Source organism: Lepidothrix coronata, unplaced genomic scaffold, assembly GCF_001604755.1.
Source record: "Lepidothrix coronata isolate B3197 unplaced genomic scaffold, Lepidothrix_coronata-1.0 Scaffold26, whole genome shotgun sequence".
Taxonomy (NCBI): domain Eukaryota; kingdom Metazoa; phylum Chordata; class Aves; order Passeriformes; family Pipridae; genus Lepidothrix; species Lepidothrix coronata.
The window spans coordinates 3,162,824-3,182,306 of record NW_016690206.1 but is presented as its reverse complement, the minus strand read 5'-3'; the positions used below and the strand labels follow the sequence as shown (position 1 = coordinate 3,182,306).

The window sequence follows — 19,483 nt, the reverse complement described above, 5'->3', positions numbered from 1 at the left end:
AATTCATGTCTATGGAAAAGATAAGACATAATAGCACACCTCTAAAATTTGAGAATATATAAATAACTTAACGCTGCAACTTTATCTACTCTAATTACATGAGACAACTGTCAGTTTTAGTGATTATACTATCTTAATTGTGACTGAAAAAGAACAAACTTGGAGCTTTTGCTCATTTTGTATCTGACGCAACTTGAATTGAAGAACTGTTGTAGGCATTTCCCTCACCACTATTATTTACAGTGACTAGTAAGCTAAAGATTATTTTATATATTTTTTAACATCCTTTTGATTTTTAATTTAGAAGAATAAGGTGGAGAAAACCAATAGTTACAAGAGCAAAGAAATTTGTAAAATGTTGAAAGGGACCACTGAACCTAGATTTAGTTCTCTTGAAGAAAAAAAATCAAAGATATATGTGATATTGTTATTCATAGTACAGTAATTTCAGATTTCATTTAATGTCATCTATTTGAAAACAAGAACTTAATTCGAATGACATTTGTTTTGTTCCTCAATTTTCAAAGCAACCTTGTATTTTCATTCAAACAATAACTACCTAGGATAAGTTTTTACAAGCTTTTATTTCTTACAAGATCAATACCAAATACAAAGTACAATATGTTTACCCCAGAAGTTAACAGCTAACATTTAAACTAATGTAGTCTGAAGGCTGGCATATGTTGAAATTAGAGTAGTTTCTATAATACTTTGACACTGTTATTTAAAAAAAAACAAACAACATAGATTCAGGATGTGGCATTGATTCAGGTTTTGTTTTTTGTTTTTTTTTTCTGTTTAGCTGTTTTTAAAAATACTAATTTCTCTTTATTAAAGCTACATGTAATTTAGACTTCCTGTAAATTGAGTGCAAATAGCTTTCTGTTGCACTAATTTCTATTTCTGTTCAATGAATATGAAGGTATTTTCTGGAAATAATAATTTTGGTACCATTTGAAAGCCATTAGAAGTAATATGATGGCGTAAAAATATGTGCTTATCTCATGTTTTAATGAAGCAATGTAGAAAAGATCTTGTTAGCTAGAGAAGTGATTATTGCCTGTTGAAAAACTGTTAGGTAGAGTGCTGCTGATATAATTTCTTGTCTTCAAAAAAACTAATACCATGGATGAAGTAAAATGAAATGCTTATCATATAAACCAAATAGTCTTAAGTATAATTTCTCTACAAAATAGCAGATTTCTATTTCATTCTAACTGAGAGTTATTATTGTGAGCTAACAGTAAAAAAAAATAGTTTGAGCAAGTTTTTATTGCACTTTCAGAAGTCTTCTTTGACTGTTCTAATTTTCTTTTGTTTTGTTTTTGTATTCATTTTGGTGTTGACTTGTTTGCTGGAGTTTCGTTTTTGTTTTACGTATTTCCTTCTATTGTGTCTGATAGATTGAGCAAACAATAGCCACCAAAACTGTATAAATATTATTTTCATATCACAGCATTTTTTTATTTGGCTCAATTTATTTAAGTACTGTAAGTGAAACCAGATACACTTGATGAACTGTTTAGATCACTCATAAAATTTTATAGAAACATGAACAACAGTTTCTGTTGCACCGTACAATTGTACTAGTTAACTTTTTTAAAAATTTGGCCCTATTCTGCCACATACACTGATAAATGCTCTGTATTTGGCAAAATCCTACATTAAATTCCACATCAAAGGTTCAATCCTAATTGAAAACAGTGTTAAATATTAGGGAAAAAAATGGGGAAAAGAGCAATTTTCTGATACTAGTTTGACACCATCATATTATGTTAGGAGTTGTTTTGCCTGCAGAAGCAGTATAAAGATCCTTTAACCTCTCTTCATGAAAGTTCTGCATACAGATTTTTTTAACTTGATCTTTAGTGAATTATTATATCCTGAATTGTAGAAGCTAAACTTATAGCAATACTTCTGAAAAGCTCATGAATTACTGTCAGTCTTGATCTGAAAAAAAAGTATATCAAAGACAACTTTCAAGATAAAAAAATTCTTTAATTATTATTTTGAAATTCTGACTTTTTTATGATTCTCATATATGTCTGTAAATGCTCTTATTATCAAATATTACACTACTGAATCATATTTTTGAAATTCTTCCAATTTTCATTCTTTATTCTGTGAAGCTAACATTCAGAATTTTCAGAAGTGTTTATAGAAACTAAATATATGTCATTTCAAAACTAACCTTTGTAATGGAACATATAGAATGTAAAATCTATTTTGACTTGTGAAATATATGCTTTTTTCCATTTTCTATAATTTCGACAATACTTTTTATTTCTTTATCATATATAGGTTTTCTCTGGATCGTCACACTGACCTTGACAGGATATTTAACATTCATTCTGGAAACGGGTCCATCTATACTTCTAAGCCACTTGACCGTGAAATATCACAATGGCACAATCTTAGTGTTATAGCATCTGAGATCAGTAAGCCAATTTGGTTTTTCTTTTTCCTTTCAGTTTTCCTTAGCTTGTAGAGTTACACTTGTGACTTTGTGAGTAAAAAAACCTCCCTTCCTTACTCCCTGCCCCTTTCTACTAGATCTTCTGGAAATCAAGCTGTGGGAAGTTAACAATGGCTGTTTCCTCACTGCTTTTTTCCTCACCTGCTTCCATCACTGACCTTTACTGTCCAAGTTATTTCTCAAATGTACCAAATTAAATAATGTCACTGGAGTAAATCTGTTTTTTTCCTTTTCTTGGAGGACTGTAACATGATTTTGCTTTTAAAATACCAGAGTTTAGAACGGTAGTCTATGTTTTTGTCTCTATTGTTTTCTTCATTTCCTTAAAAGTACTTTCATTATTTCTTCCTGTGGTACCTACACCTACAGCTCTTGGAATCAATATATCTTACAAGTTCTGTTCAATTTGATCCTAAACTGTAGCATTTCTTGGACTATTTAAATCATCTCTCTGTAGATATTTTCATGTTAACAGCACAAAGAGAAAAGCAGAGGTCCTCCTAAGCCTACTACGTTATTGAGATTAGGTCTAATCAGTGGACACAATATTTTCTAAGGGACAAAGTTCTGATCTTTGAAATCAGCTACTACTAAGAATTACTTGCTTTCAAAGTCACTTATTTTTTAAGATTAACTCTAAGTCAGTAAAAAAAAAAAAAAAAGTAAACACTGATCAGCAGTGAAATGTGACTGGTAAGAGCTACACTGTAGAGAACTAAATGGAACATTGTGCCCTGCCAATTAAACACTCTGTAAAAAAACCCCAGAAAACCCCAAAAAATAAACAAGTGTAATTTTTTTTTAAAGTCTTTCTTTTTCTTGTGATGCATTGACCTGAGCTTGCAATCCTTCAGAGTGCTGTCAAATGTTGTGCAAATACTTTTCAGATTTATATATTGCAAAAACTTTGCCTCCTTACATAATTATATCTCAGTGTTCAACTCATTTCTTTGTCATGAAACTTACAGCAAATTTACAGTCTGGACATATTACATTCTAGGAGTAGCTAGCATTCTCCAAAGAGGTGTGTTAGTTTTGGAGAAAGAAGTTAAGGAAGAGATTTAGGTCTTTAAATCTTTAAAAATTTTACCCATTACAAAATGGGAAAGCAGTGTTAAGATTAGAAATTATTTGAAAATTAGTACAAACATGCAAAAGGCTATGAAAAACTCTGTCATAAACTTGGCATTTTAAACAATTCAGGATGTCAAAAAGATCCTCATCGTACCCTTTAGCAAAGGTCTTATTGATAACAAGTGAATAAAATTCCAGGTGCTCCTAAATGTTTACTGTTTTATTTGAAGCAGAATAAAAGAGGGGAGGGGGCGAATCAGTAATTTGGAATTATCTCTCACTGTTGTTAGTTATACCATTCCATTAATGTTGCAAAATCATATAGTACTTAGCTACCATCCAGCAGAATTCCAAGAAATGGCTGCACTATTTTACATCTAGGCATTATTTCTTATTCTTCGTATGGCAAGTGAGAACAGGGACACTTGTATTCCTGACCTAACCCATAGTAATAAAAGAGCACTCTAAATAATAATAGAGTTTTGGTATTTGGCAAGGGGGAGGTTACTATTCTTAAGCTGCTGTCTGAAAATCTACCTTCATATTTTTTAAGGACATTTAAACATATAAACTCTTATTTTAATAAGTTCTGTAGCAGATTCTTTTGGGGGGTTAATTTCATCTGTTTTGTTGGAATTTCTTTAGGCACAAGAGAGGAAAGTCAGGCTTGAAAGATGTTCAAAATATGTATGCATGTCATCAACTAAATTAACTATATCCCAGCGAAACCCAACATAATGCATAAAGTCAATAATATCTTCTCTCCGTAAAATAAACCAGAACACAAATAATTTTAAAATTAAAGATAAAAACCTTACAAAACCTTGAGCCCACCAAATAATCAAATTTGTTATGATAGTAGTGGCATACTTTAACATACTAAATTTGAATAGATTGATATTTGCAGCCCCTATCTTCATGTAAAATCTTAATTGCTTACTAGATACTAATACTTTATTTACTCTAAACAAATAATTTCCTTATTTTTCAGAAGGCCTGATTCTTACATGTTACCAGTTTGTATGCTAAATATTGAGCAGATTCGAACCCAATCTTGCAAGAATAATGTTCAAGAAATTTGGAAGAAAACAGAAAATTCCTAGTAAGAAAATAATCTCTTTTTTTTTTCTCTCTTCTGCTGTCAGACAACCCCAAAGATGCTACTCGTGTTCCTGTCTATGTAAGAATTCTGGATGTTAATGACAATGCTCCACAGTTCGCTGTATTCTACGATACTTTTGTATGTGAAAATGCAAGAGCTGGACAGGTATGCCTCTGATAAACACTACCTACTATCCAGTTTTGCTACAGCATGCAACTGTAGATCATTCTTGCCTGTTGCTCGGGAAAAATCATATCTGAAATAGTTTCTGAAATGTTGAAAATGAAAGCAAAGTAGTTCTGTAGGTGAGGCTTAGAGTGAAATCTCAATATATTACAACAGTATCAGTTTGCTAATTACCACTTTTCTTTACCTAACCTTGTACTACTGTTAAATCCTGACCAGATGTGTCCAAGAGACATGGTCATAATTTTTCTTTGTCATAAATTTCATAAAGTAAAATGCTATATGTAACTACTAAAAAGTTTGATCTATATTTCCAATAACTCTCAAATAGCAAAATTCAGATATATTTCAATCCACACTGATGGTGATTATAAACAATTACATCTGCCACACTTTTTTTCTTTTTTTAATTGTTAGATTTATCTTTCATTATCATACCAAAAACTTCTGAAAAGGAAAAGAAAAAACAACCATACATTTTTAAACTGGTAACATAATATTTTGGTTTGCCTCTTGGAGGCTACACAATGTGTACTTCAATTTAAGTGAAATGACTGTGCTACTTAATATCTAATTCCTAATAGACAGCTGTTTATTAGAACTGTTAAAAAAATGTTTTCCTATTACATTAGAACACAATCATCCAATAATAAAGCCTTTAAAATTGTAGCAGTAATAGCTCAGTACAACTCCTTCAGTACCTTTGAATAGAATGTGGGAGAAGTGCCAGCTTGTCTTAACTGTTTGAGTCTCACAGGTATGGCATTCAGGTTGTATTACAAATTTCACATTCAGGTTGCCTTTCTTCATTCCAAAGTGACACCAGTTGGAAATAAGAACAAAAGATTTAAGGTCCAAATCTATAATGCATAAAATATCTAAAGGTACTGAGCAAGGGCATTTGTCTGGTTTGACAGTTGTGAGAGAATTCAAGCTGTTAGATAAAGGGAAATCAGTGGCTAAAAATGTAGAAATTTTGACAGTTGTAGTTTCTTCTATAAATACTAAAATAATGTTTTAATAATTTTCAATATGACATGAGCGTTAAGAATTGGAAAACAAGAACATTGAATTTTCCTGTTCCAGTTTCACCCAAAAAAATCCTAGGTTAAAAAAAAAAAAGTCTAAATGCATTAAACTATAAATTTTACTCACCTGAGGTTCTAGAATCTGTTATATACAGGATACTAATAATGGAGGGTACAGAAAATGTTAGTAGAACAGTTATGTTCCACATAAATGTATGTTAAGGAACTCTGTTCTCCACTATCTAGATTATTGAAGTCAGTATTTAAATTTAAATTTAAATTTAAGTCAGTATCTAATTTAAACATAAATAGAAAAGGTATTTCTACATTCCATTGTTTTTCTGTTTACATTCAGAACAGGCTGTCAGTTAAAAAGTTGAATAAAATAACACTAATCATTTATGACTGATAAATGAGAAGCTAATTAAGTGTATGCACCCGCAAATGTTTATTTAAATTGTTATAGAGCTCAAAAGTGTCTTTTTATCAGAAAAAAAACCCTACCAAATTTACTAAAATGATCATTAATATAAACATTTCTTATGAAATCTGAATTGCGAATGATGGCTTAAAGAAAGCAATTCACAGGAAGAGAAAAAATGCAATGCTGAATAACATGAATAATCTATTTGAATGTAATTATATTCTTCTTGTTTACTGGTAGATCATAAATAAGACTTGTTATTTTCAAATTCAGTCTGTCCTGAGAGACTGAATCTAATCAATCCCAACTGAACATGGTTCTCTAAACTTGATTCCTCCCACATTTATACTATCTTTCTTCCCTTTCAGGTTTCTGTAGTTGCTTTTGATCCATGATCAAATTTGTATCTTCCATTAGATCACAGAAAATAATGATGATTCATCAGTCACAAATTTTGTGGTATTCATTTAAATATTTCCTATCTACAAAAGAAAGACATTTTAATCAATATTATAGTTTTCCATTTACTTAATTTATAAAGAAGCCTAAATAATATATATATATACATACTTACACATATAGACCCACACACTATATATGATACCTATAGATGTGCAGGTATATACATGTATATATACATACATACAAATATATAGCAAGAGAGAAATGTGACTTTGTAGACTGAATGGCTCAAAGGGCCTGTGATGTTTTCCTACTTGCTACTACTGCTGATGTCAGATTGTACCGTGACCTTACAAACAATGTGAATATCCTATCTCAAAAAACTCAAGCAGCACTTCTGGCAGAATGCTATTTTGGTGGTTGCTGTTCTTTCGACCCTCTGAAAATGAGGACAGTCTTAGTGTGATGGCATAAAGAGGACACAGGCATTCATGTGAGCTGTACAAAGCTGACTCAGTAGGGGTTCAGGGAAAGAAAGCAGCAACGTGCTCAGACTGCTGCAACTCCATAACCAAAGAAGTTCAGCTGTCCTCCGGCCCCAGGTGAGAAGAGCCAGGAGCTGGGCATCTGGACAGATGGAATCCCACTGGTTTTTGTCAGCTCCCAGCTGTCACACGTCTGGCAGCTCAGCAGCCAGTCTCCAAAGATCCTCTAGTGTAAAAGATAGGAAGCAGTGTAGAAAGCAGAAGTCAGTCCTGCTTTAGAGAGATTTTGCATGGAAGCTGAGTATGATTTTTCTATATATATTTTTTTTCCCTATAGCAATGGTCAGAAGAGATGCCCTTCTTCTCTCTTTGCAAATGATACGCCAAAAGAAAAGAAGGCAGGAGCTGACCTTGGACAGCTTCCAGGTGCCCATCCAGGCACTTCCTCCCTCCTCAACAGTACAGGGGGAGAAAATATGAAAAAGGAAATGGCTTGAGACAGAGACAGACTTAGCAATTTCCATCACTGGCAAAACAGATTCGACTTGGGGAAAATTAATATACTGTCAGTTAAAAATAGGGTAGGGTGGTGAAAAACAAATACAAAAGAAAAGAAACGCTTTCCCTTCATCCCACTTTCTTCCCAGGTTCACTTTCACCCCTTCACTACTGACTCATCTACCTTCTCTTCTCTGACACTCCTTCCTCCTCATTCTTTTTCCCGTTCCAGTGTGAGTATTTCTCGTGGATGGCAGTCTTTCAGGATAAATCTCCTGCAGCATGGGGTCACCTCCAGGTCTGCAGGGAAACACCTATCCCACCGGGATCTCTCTCAGGGCCGCAGGCCCATCCCTGCTGGGGTCTCCCCTCCCCTCCTCTCCTCCTCCCGCTCTGCCCTTGGGGCTCGTAGGGCTGTTTCTCACCCGGTTCCCCTCCCTCAGCCCTGGCTGCTGGGCAGTGTTTTGCCCTCCCTTGCCCAGGCTTTCCCCGGGGCTCTCTCCCTCCCACCCATGGGGGCCGCACCAGCAGACTGCCAGCACTGGGGGCACCTGCACCTGACACAACTATATTGTGATGTTTAAATGGGAAAATGCTTACTTTTCTTCCATTTTCCTTTGGCCATTCACCGTCTTCTACTCTGGGTCATTGTAACTCCCCGTGTGTGTATGGGAGGGTTATATACCTAAAATATACCAAACCACATACAGTTTTGTGTTAGTAGACCCATACCAACAAGGGTGCCTAGTGGCGTTCTGGTCCTTTGTGTTCTTTTCTGAAGGACTACCTCCGTGAACCAGAGGTAGGAGTAGGTAAACAACATGGCTCTCTGCAGCTTTCAAACCCCTCCACAGTAGTGAAGAAAGATGTATTTCCATCTGTTTGGGTCTCCAAGCACACTTGTTACAATCTTGCTATTATTAGCCTTCATTTTGCTAAATCTATACGCGCCCACTCTTCTTTTCACATGTCCCTTTGTTATATAAAGAGGTCTAGCTCATAATGAGTTCTCTTTCAGAGACCTTTTAAAATATGAATGATTTATTCTTTTTTCCTATAACTTAATTCAACAAAGATTATATAAACACACTAGGTTTCTTGAATTAATTCTTTTTATGTTGCTCCTCTTCATATCAACTCATCTGACCCACATAACAATCTTCATCAGGGATGTTTTTCTTACTAAAACCTTGCTTAAACATGGCTTTTGGTATCTTTATATTTCCAGAAATTTCCTTGTTATATTCACCAGGTGTCTTTCTAAAAATGGTTGCAAAACTAAATTCCTTGTGGTTTCATTTTCTAGCATTCAATTTTCCCTTCTTATTTTTAGATGTTTTTATAGAACTTTCTTATATCCTTCGATCTTGAAGCCTTTTTTTATCTGTGTTTATTGCATCTCCCTCTTTTCTTTTGACATACTACAATTTGTGGTCAATTTACTTGAAATTTTTTTTCCTCTTTCTTTTCCAGGTCCCCTGATTCATTCTTACCATAGTTTTTTCAGTATATTTCCATAGATCTGATATCTTCCAGTGGTTTTACTAGTATCAGAATTTTCCTTTTGCCTTACTTTTTTCAAAAACTCACAAAGTTTTACTTTTTTTACTCTGGTAAGAGAAAGTTTTTGAACTGCAAATTGATATACAGTTTCTAAAGAGTTTTGCTTTTTTTTTTCCTTAATAGTACATTGTCTGTTCTGTTCTTTGTGCTGCATTTAAAAGCAAATATATAATGTATTTAAAAAAAAAAAGTTTACTTAAACAGTTGATAGAACTGATGCTCAAAGATGACCTAACAAGCAGAAAGATGAATTTTGTTGGAATAAGCAGACTATACAGAAAACTTGTTTCCACTTTGTAATCAGTTTTTTAGCGGCTAACAACCCTCATGACTACTTAATTTCCTGACTGTTATCAAACAGTCCTTGACTTTCCTGCAGTTACTGCTTTGCAGCATTGATAGCAAGAAGAAGCAACTTACTGTGGGTGTAACAGGGGTTTCCCATGGTTGACAGGTCTAAGAGAAAAAAACGGTGTTTGAAATCGCATGCAAAACAGGTTATATCACATTAAAAAAGCAACCAATATTTTCAGGAAATAATTTGCAAACTGTGTAATATAATGCTTTCAATTCTACATACTCTTTTTAAACTACGAGTGTGGACACTTAGCAAATCAGTTTATTTTCATCAGCGTAACACCAAAAACTGACTGTATTCATGGTCTCTAGTCAAGAAGTAAAAGGGACTAGTGTTTTCTTGATTTAATTTTGTTGATATCTCTCAAGATTCATATGCTAATTACTCACATAATTAAAATATTCAAATAATTAAATAACTACTCAAATAATTAAAATATTCATTCTTGAAAATAAACAATATTCTATGCTCGGATTATCAGTTTTGTTCATTTTATAAGGTATTGTATATCATGTATGAAGATAGATTTAGAGAAAGGCAAAATGCCAGTTGAGAAAGCAAGGAAGCTGCTACATTAAAAGAAATACGATCCTTGCCTTGTGAAGAAATTTATTGCTGTTTTCTGGATGGACAATAGAGAAGTTGGGAGTTAGTCATGCATTTGTTAAGGCAAACAGGAGTACATTGCATTTGTTGATATTAAAGATGATCAGACCTGACAAAAGCTGTGATATGAAGAGAAATGGCTGTATTTGAAGGAATTGGAAGAGGAAAAACAAACAGGGTTTAACGAGTATGCCACAGGGAATGAGTAGTGTTAAAAATTAGATGTAATTCCATGGTTGAAAAATCAGTGCAATTTAAAATGATGGATAAGAAGTGAAGAAGAAAAATGACCTAGACTAAAGATTAATCTATTTTTGGAAGTTAAACTTAAGAACATAACTGAACATTCAAGCATGCATGCACAAAAAATCCATCCATAAGTTCATTTTTTATTGCTGTGATATAAAAAAAGTCCCAGTCTGAAATTAAGCAATAAATATGCCAAAATGTAATTTGTTTGGGAAATAATATTTTTCCTCTCTTAGATATAGAAACTTCAGTGAAAAATGCCACACATTCACTCACTTGACAGATAAACAAATGATGATAAAAGGGCTTGCCATTACTTTCCCAAAAATACCCACAATTTTTTGTAAGCATTGGAGAAAACACTCAGCGGAAGTATTGAACTGACCTGATGTAGCTTACTCTGAGAATTGTGACACCTGATTCTCATCCCACCCTGAGGTGGTGTATCTCCAGAATATACTATGTTTTATAAGAGTTGAAATATACTCTAACTGGCATTTTTCATCTCAGGAATCATATTGGTGTGTTTTGTTATGATAATAAATAGAAAAATCATGTTTAGAAACAAATGTTTTAATTTTGAAATTTAATTTGAAACTTTAACTTCCGTATCAGAAATATGTGTTTGATAAAATACCTTTTTTATCACAAAACCAAAAAACTTCCTGCGAATTACTGTCCTAGATTATGATTTGAACTTAAAATGATGGATCAGAGATAAAGAATAAAAACTACTTAGGCTACAGCTGAAACTATTTTTAGCAAGTTTTGTCCACATGTGGGTACAAAAATATAGGTGTACATGTACTACCACATGAAAGATAAAGATGTTCTTGTGGGAAAAACTTATATAGTACACTTTTTTTGATATTTGTTCAGTTACTATATTGTTAAATCAATGTGTCTGAATATTGTTATTTTAATATTTTTAATCTTCTTTGATGAGACAGCTTTATCAAAAATCTAGATGTATGTGGGGTTTTTTGTTGTTTGTTTGCTTGCTTTTTTTCCTACAGCTTATTCAAACCATAAGTGCAGTAGACAAAGATGACCCTCTTGGTGGACAAAAATTTTTCTTCAGTTTAGCTGCCGTTAACCCTAACTTCACTGTTCAGGATAATGAAGGTAATATTCACGCCTGTTTCAAGGAAGGAGTTTTATCTTTGCTGTCTCACTACATTCCTGAAATGTATTTGCTTTTGATGTCTATCAGTTGGTAGAGAAGCTGTGAAGATTGCTGCTAGCAAGAAAAATACTTTACCTGAATGTTTGAGGTTTAGGACTTCTACAGTTTTATCTGTTTAAGGGAGGCAAAAACGTGATAAAACAAATTATAAAGAAAATCAGTATAAGTGTTGTCTTGGGGTGAAAGAGACATGAAATGCATGACTAAAGGAGAAAAAAAAAAGCTTTCAGAAATGCTGGCAAGTTGAGATTTTTCACTTTAGCCTTCGGTCACATAGTTCTGATTCCCTTGGCCTTCTCTTTTACTTCTTTCTGACCATTAATGTAAATAATGGTTTTGAGAGCATAGCCACTTTGGCTTTTCTTTTGATCCTTTGGCAATCTGTCTTTATCAGAGAAAATTTTCAGAAGCTTCTGTTGGGAAAGGAGGACTATGCATTTTGGCCTTCTTTATAAGTATGACTAATTGAGAGGACTCCAGATTACAGAAGAAATAAATCAAGGGGAACATGGTATCAGTCTTCAAATGTGTTGCACGCATAAAGGCAATGGGAATAATCCTGATGATTTCAGGAAGTAATAGGTTGCAAACAACAGCAGAAAAAAAGAATTCTAACACTAGGGAAGTGAAGACTTGAAATCAAATACTTTGGGTATCTTATAAAATCCCCAGCAGGAGAGGTATTTAAAGATCCATCAGATGCATAGTTTCTGATGTTGAATGAAAAAAAATAGCATAAAAATACATAAAACAAATGGAGGGAAGCAATAAAGGAAAACTTTGTCTTTCACATCTTGAAGTCTATAAAAAATTTAATATTTTAAACAAATATTATATCCTGGTGACTAGGTCCTGAGTGCAGATAGGTATAGATCTTGCTCTATATTTGCTATCTGCAATGATTTTCTTTCTTTTTGCACATGGGTTCTTTTCATTCAGCCTGAAGTTGGCTGTCAAGATAGCTAACCACTGAGCTGAAGCAATCCAAAAATACAATGAAAATTAAATTTTCCTTTTAGTGGAGACTAAACATATATTTTCTCTCTTTTGGACTAAAAATTTAACAACTCTGGTGTTGGCTGACTCTTGTGTTGTGGCTCTAACAATAGAAGAAGTAGTCTCCCTGTTATTCATTCCTTCTCTTCCTTTCCTTCCCTCTGGATGCTCAGTGAACAGCTTTTGATGCTGAAGTATACTGCACACAACTAAGATTTGTCTGCTACAGATACAGTTTAGTAAGTTCACTTCTCAAAAATGTGCAGGTAAATCTATTGTCTTTCACATTTTCTGAATTACTAAGACAATTTCTATTAAAAAAAATCTACTCCATGTGCTAAGGTACATAATTTATGGTTCTACAGTGTGTTGAAAGTGTTTTGGTGTAGCAAATCTTATTCTGAGTTGACAGATAGCATTCCCATAGATGTTGTCACAGATGATCCATAGGAAGAATCTTTCAGAGCAGAGTGCTTGTTGAACTGTGTGAAGTGGAAGGTTACTTTTTTTCAGTTGGCCGCTGCATTTCAGGGCTTCAGCCCTGAACTATAACTATGTCACGCACCACATGCATTAATCTATAAAACATTTTAAGCTTTGAGAAATCCTCTTTTCAAATCACATGCAAAAGTGATGCAGAGGCACAGACACGCAGGCCAGATGTACCTAAAAAATTATAAATAGCTTTCTGATCAAATGGGAATGTTGTTAGAAAAAGAGAGCTATCACCATGATATCAGGAACTATTTCAAAGTGTAACTGCTGAGGTAAAATATGGTGGATTGCATCTACTACAAATTGTATGTTTTATGTTCATATAGTCTACAACAATATATTTTAATCAATCTAGATAACACTGCCAGAATTTTGACAAGACGGAATGGCTTTAGTCGACATGAAATAAGTACTTACCTTCTACCAGTGGTGATATCGGACAACGACTACCCGATCCAGAGCAGCACGGGCACGCTGACCATCCGAGTGTGTGCCTGCGACAGCCGGGGGAACATGCAGTCCTGCAGTGCTGAGGCCTTGCTCCTCCCTGCCGGCCTCAGCACAGGGGCACTCGTTGCCATTCTCCTCTGCATCATTATCCTGCTAGGTAAGAAAAGAAATGCGTCTTCCCCCACCCAGGAACAAATATTTCAGGCCTGATTCATTTTACGAAGCTATGCAGGTTGATAAAATCCATGATCATGGATTTTGCAAGAATTTAACTATAGCTTGAAATGAAAAGGAAAAGAACCAAAAGCAAACTCTGTTTTTCTGTTAATTGGACACTGTAAATAAGAATTCAAGTCTCAGACTGTTAAAACTATCAGTGTGCAAACAGAAGCTCATTTATGTTCTTTTGTTAAGTTGATCAAAAAAAGAAATATCAGAGAGGAGGAATAGTATAATCAAAAACTGCTTTCATGTCTTTCATTTGAATTTTTTCTTGAGGAAATGTCTCTATTTAATAAACTATCTAAAGTCAACATACAGTATATATTTCACACATAATAAGACAGTAAACTGTATTCTTTTATATTAAAGCACTGCCTATCTATAGGTTTCTGTGCTGTAATTAAAAAACCCTCTATTTTGTGGTTTTCAGAATATCACTTAATGACCTATAATTCACCTCAAACCCAGTTTTTAACAGTGTACTTTGAGCTTGAAAAAGGGAAAATATCTTCAGAATAGGCCTGGCTTATTTAAAGCACATTACAGTTACAGAAGGAGCATGCAGACAAGTTTGCAGTCCTGTAAAGCAGAGCACACAATTGGTGTGCAAAATAGCACTTTTTGATATAGACCTTACTGTGTTACCATAATACGGATAGAGGTGTTTATCCAGTTATCAGACAGAAATGAGTTGCTGAAATGTAGCTGAAACACAGTTCTTGTACCTGGTGAATTTACTGCTAAGAAATTGTTAAATAGAAATCGTTACCCATTCTTTGTTTCTCTCTTTAAGTTATAGTGGTGCTATTTGCTGCTCTAAAGAGGCAACGAAAGAAGGAGCCTTTGATCCTCTCTAAAGAGGACATCAGAGACAACATTGTGAGTTATAATGATGAAGGCGGTGGAGAGGAAGACACCCAAGCCTTTGATATTGGCACACTGAGGAATCCTGCAGCTATTGAAGATAAGAAGCTTCGACGAGACATTATCCCTGAAACATTATTTGTACCACGCAGGACTCCTTCGGCACCAGACAACACAGATGTCCGAGATTTCATTAACCAAAGGCTAAAAGAGCATGACACTGATCCTTCCGCACCGCCGTATGACTCGCTTGCAACCTATGCCTATGAAGGAAACGATTCAATAGCTGAATCTTTGAGCTCCTTGGAGTCAGGTACTACTGAAGGAGACCAAAACTATGATTACCTCCAAGAATGGGGCCCTCGGTTTAATAAGCTAGCTGAGATGTACGGTGGAGGAGAAAGTGACAAAGACACTTCTTAACCTACAGTAGCTTCATTTTTTTTTCCTTTGAGTGGAAGTAATTTTACAGACACCTTCTGCACTCAACAGTATTTAACATTCAGGAAATTTTTCCTGCCACTCAGCACAATGGTTTCCTTTTAAAATTTGTTTTAAACTTGTACATTAATGTCATTCATTCTTTCTAGTAGGATGCCACTTGGAATATATACAGCATTTTATTTAATCAACTTCCAAGAGCCAAAGCTATGGAAAGTCAGTGTTGTCCATTTTAGTAAGTAAAATAAACAATATCTTACCTTCAGAAATTTGAACAGGGTGATAATCCCTTAAGCAACCTCATGTACAAGCCGCTTCTGTTAGGTACATGTCCTATCCCTGCAAGTGCAGCTTTTAAGATGGCAAAGAAGAAAAATCCAATATGTCCTGTTCTGTACATTAAAATAAAACAAAATGTACACGTGGTGTTAATAAGTGTAATATGCAGCTGGTTTAAAAAAAAAGTTTGTGCAACTTCATTTCATCAAATTCTATCTGCCAATGTTTTATATTTATATTTTTGTATTTATTTTTAAAAAATAAACCAGTTTTTACAACTATGTTGCTGCTTGCCTGCCTGTTCTGGCCATGAATTTCAAGCTTGAAGAGAACATGGAATTTCTCCAATAACAGCAAAGCCAACTGCTTGTACTTGTGTGCTGCAGTATTCACCATACATACCACACGGCCTGAAGTGCTTGTATTCACTGAGAGAGTATCAAGTTATAGACTTGTTTGTTTGCTCAAAAGCGCTACTTCTTACAGTTTAATGTTTAAGAGATTTTTTTTTTTTATTTTTGCACTCAACTAATCATATTCTAGACTAGAAGGATGAATTACTGTTTTGTCGTGACTTGAATTGCCTTATTTTAAAAACATGCCTGCACAACTAATCTATCCAGATACATAAAATTAGTTTCAAAATCTCAATTTATTTATTCTATAGTTCACCATTTTGAATCATAATTGCATCATTAGAGATGGTCTGTAACTGCAATGGGTAAAGTGTAAAAATATGTTTAAATAATCATTTTTAAGCTCCATTTTTCCAAAGACAAATCATTTGGTGACAAACCACTGTGTGTTGTATTACAACCACCTAAGGATAACCTAATCTCCTTTAAAGCTGTCAGTCTGAAGACTGGGAAACTGTCAATAAAACTAGCACAGCCCCCACTCAATTTACTGAGATTTAGGATATTTTGGAAAAGTCTAGTAAAAAGAAACCTGACCAATGAGCCAACTGTAACCAAAATTATATTTTAGTTATCACAAAACTAAGGAGGTATCCAAAAACATTTTAAAATGTCTCTTTTCTCTTTTTTCTTTCAATTTTTTGGTTACATAAATTTTATACTAAACAAACACTGCAATTTTGAAAGATTGCTGAGATTAAATAATATCAGAGCGAAAGCAGGATGTCATAAGGTCTGTATTAGTTACTGTGGGAGAAACACATTTGAAGGATAATCCCTCCTCTGTTTCTCTTTACTTACTGGCTTAAAAACCAAGATATATTGTAAATATATTAGTCCTTTGAAAAGTGGAATGCTGCATTCTCATTTGGTTGGATATTTCAGTCTCCTTAATGGACTGATTAAACCCAATGAAGTTGAAAGCCGAATGCAGTACCATTATGCAAGCTATTTTGGTGCAATGGAGATCAAATTTTTATTGACTTGATATCAAGTTAAGCTATTTGATCTATTAAGAAATTGTGAATATAATGGATTTTTCCTCATTTCACTCAATAATATTTTCATTAACTAAGGATTTTTTATATTTCTTACTAGAAAATTATTCTGAAAATATTAAGAAACACCTTACATGATCGGCATGACAAAGCTTTGCAGAAGTCTTACAGGTGATACAAACGGTTGATCTTAATAATTATGTAGTGAATGGGACCTAATTTTTTTTTGCTTTCAAATCTCCATTACTCCTTCAATAACATGTAATAGGAAGAAATAAACAAAGAATATTCATCCATTAAAATCATAAATAGACAAAAGAGACTATTTCAAAACTATTTTCTATCTACAAGCAACATTGAGATCAGTGACACCCTAAGTGTTTAACTGAGTATGTAGTAGGTCAGAAAATAAAATAGACTGTAAAGCAGCTGGGTTTTTACCTCTTTACTGAAACCAAAACTTTGCTTAAATAGGTTCAGACAACACTTTCAGATATAACTCTGTAAAAATCTCTGTTTTGTTTCCAGAAAGAAAAAACAAATGCAAGTAGCTCCCTTGTTCTTCAGAGTTATCAGCAAATGTCAAATAAGACTCTATTATTTTGATTTGCATTACAGTACTAATTTCCAAATAAAAACTACATAGAAATTTTTGTCAACCACTATGTTTAAGGAAGTTATTTTATAACTGTTCAGCAGAATCTGAATCACATTATGAAAGTATAAACAATATATAAACATAGTCGTAACATTATTATATAAATAGTATAAATGAAAATTTCTTTTACTTGTTGCCATATCCTTGGAGATTTATTCCCCAGCACATTTTAGGAAAAGCTAAAACCCAAATTTCATTTCAGCACTATAGATGTTACTCTGCATGTAGAATTTCACCGTACAAATAGATATACCATTTTACTGCACAATACTTCAACATAGTGAAAGTGTGCACAGGAACATGAAGTCATCTGTGCAGACAAATCATTAGAAAGTCATAATTCATTGTCATATCTGATTTATTTTGGGACCTGTATCACTTGAGCAACTGATTCTGGTCCTTAATATTCCATGCAGTAACAGAATAGTCCACAATGTTCTCCAAGGTCTAATACACCATGGATGAGTCACAACATCTTAGTCAAGTGTAAGGCCATATAGGAAAAGATAAATGCCATGAGTATCATATGTCATGAAAAGGGAAAAGAAAGCAATCAAGGGCACCATCACAATGGCTTCTTACAGTGTCAGAATAGTGAGGAATTGGAAAGTGAAACTCCTAGACAGTTTAAAATGGAGGAAATATAAAACAGGATACTTGCTTCCCAAGCAGCACCTCCTCAGCCTAGCTACATAAGATTGTATGAAACTTTACAAAGCATAACAACATATAGTAAACAAGATCCTGATATTGTTTACTCTGAATGAATTTTCTATATGTTCTTAAGACAAAAATGTCACAGGACCACAGAAAACAAAGAAAATACATTAATATTGCATTTCAGGTGGAACTTACAAATTACTTACAAAGCAGATCTTCTGAATGTTTAAAAATTCGTAATTGTATCAAAACTACTCCAGCCACTGGACCCCCAGGAGACAGTGAATTCTTAGAGTTTGTTGCAAGAAAAAAAATTCTTTTTTTAAATGGATTTTGTGGAGGCAGATGTGTACAAGATCCTATGTTAAAAACAACAATGAAAAAAGTAGTATTTCATAGGGCCTTCAGGGAAAAGGTTGATAGTAGGAACTGTCTGAGCGGAGTAAAAAACCCAAGAGAATAAAACAAGCCCCTAAACCAACAAAATCCTCACACTGCACATGGTCAGGTCAATATTCACCAGGTGCCAGATCCGTATATGCAGATGTTTTTCACTCTTTCACTCTTATAAGGTATCTCATTTTCACAATTTGTCCTTCAATCATATGTAATACTATTCCCAGGCCAAACTATTTATCAATTACGTTACTGTCTGTCAAGAGTTTACGCCTCATTCCTCTCACTCATTGTCCAGTGTGACTTTGTTGCCTTTGAATCAGAGATTCTTATAATGATTTTTTAAAATTCTTCTTATTCTACATGTCACATAAAGTTGAAAGAAAGAGAACCAAATTTGCTACATTATTCTCCTTCAACTCTGTTCTTATAATTTGATTCTACTGGGTTAACTATGAAAACACTTGTTACTGGCTACAGAGCTGCTTGTTATGCTAATCGCAGAATCACAGAATATTCTGAGTTGGAAGGGTCCCACAAAGACCATCATGAATGATGGAGAAAATTAAATCCAGTCATTGCTCCGAGTTGCTTCAGACTGTTTAGCCCTTATTCATCAGAAATAAATTTTTTGATAGTGTTTCTCTAGGTTTGTCCAACATTTGGGAAAAAGTAAATACTCTGTTTTGGTACATCATTAAATACTGAAAAGAAAAATCAACTAACCTTTTAGGAAGCTACTTAGTAAAATACATCCGATATAGGAATATCAACAATAGAGTTTAGGTTTCCTTACTTTTTGTCGAAAAAGTGAACTAGAAATCTGACAATAAAAGTTACCTGAAGCCTTCAAACACTATTACTTGAACAGCACAGAAATCATCCAGCAGTAATCTGTTCACAGCAAGATGCGCAAGATGCTAAAACAATTTCATTTATTCATAACAGTGTTATCTATTATGTCCAAAACC

The 19,483-nt window shown here is 33.9% G+C and overlaps 1 protein-coding gene across 5 annotated transcripts in view; it reads left to right on the top strand.

The window, feature by feature from the left end:
• The window catches only part of CDH10 (cadherin 10), a 103,644-nt gene extending 87,979 nt beyond the window's left edge, over nucleotides 1-15,665 (top strand). For all 5 annotated transcript variants that reach the window (XM_017809396.1, XM_017809394.1, XM_017809393.1 and 2 more), the window contains exons 8-12: nucleotides 2,302-2,438; nucleotides 4,696-4,817; nucleotides 11,468-11,576; nucleotides 13,484-13,735; nucleotides 14,594-15,665. In XM_017809396.1, the coding sequence (XP_017664885.1) occupies nucleotides 2,302-2,438; nucleotides 4,696-4,817; nucleotides 11,468-11,576; nucleotides 13,484-13,735; nucleotides 14,594-15,087 (1,114 nt within the window). In that variant the 3' untranslated portion in view covers nucleotides 15,088-15,665. The remainder of the gene's footprint in view (nucleotides 1-2,301; nucleotides 2,439-4,695; nucleotides 4,818-11,467; nucleotides 11,577-13,483; nucleotides 13,736-14,593) is intronic.
• Nucleotides 15,666-19,483: the final 3,818 nt, after the last annotated feature.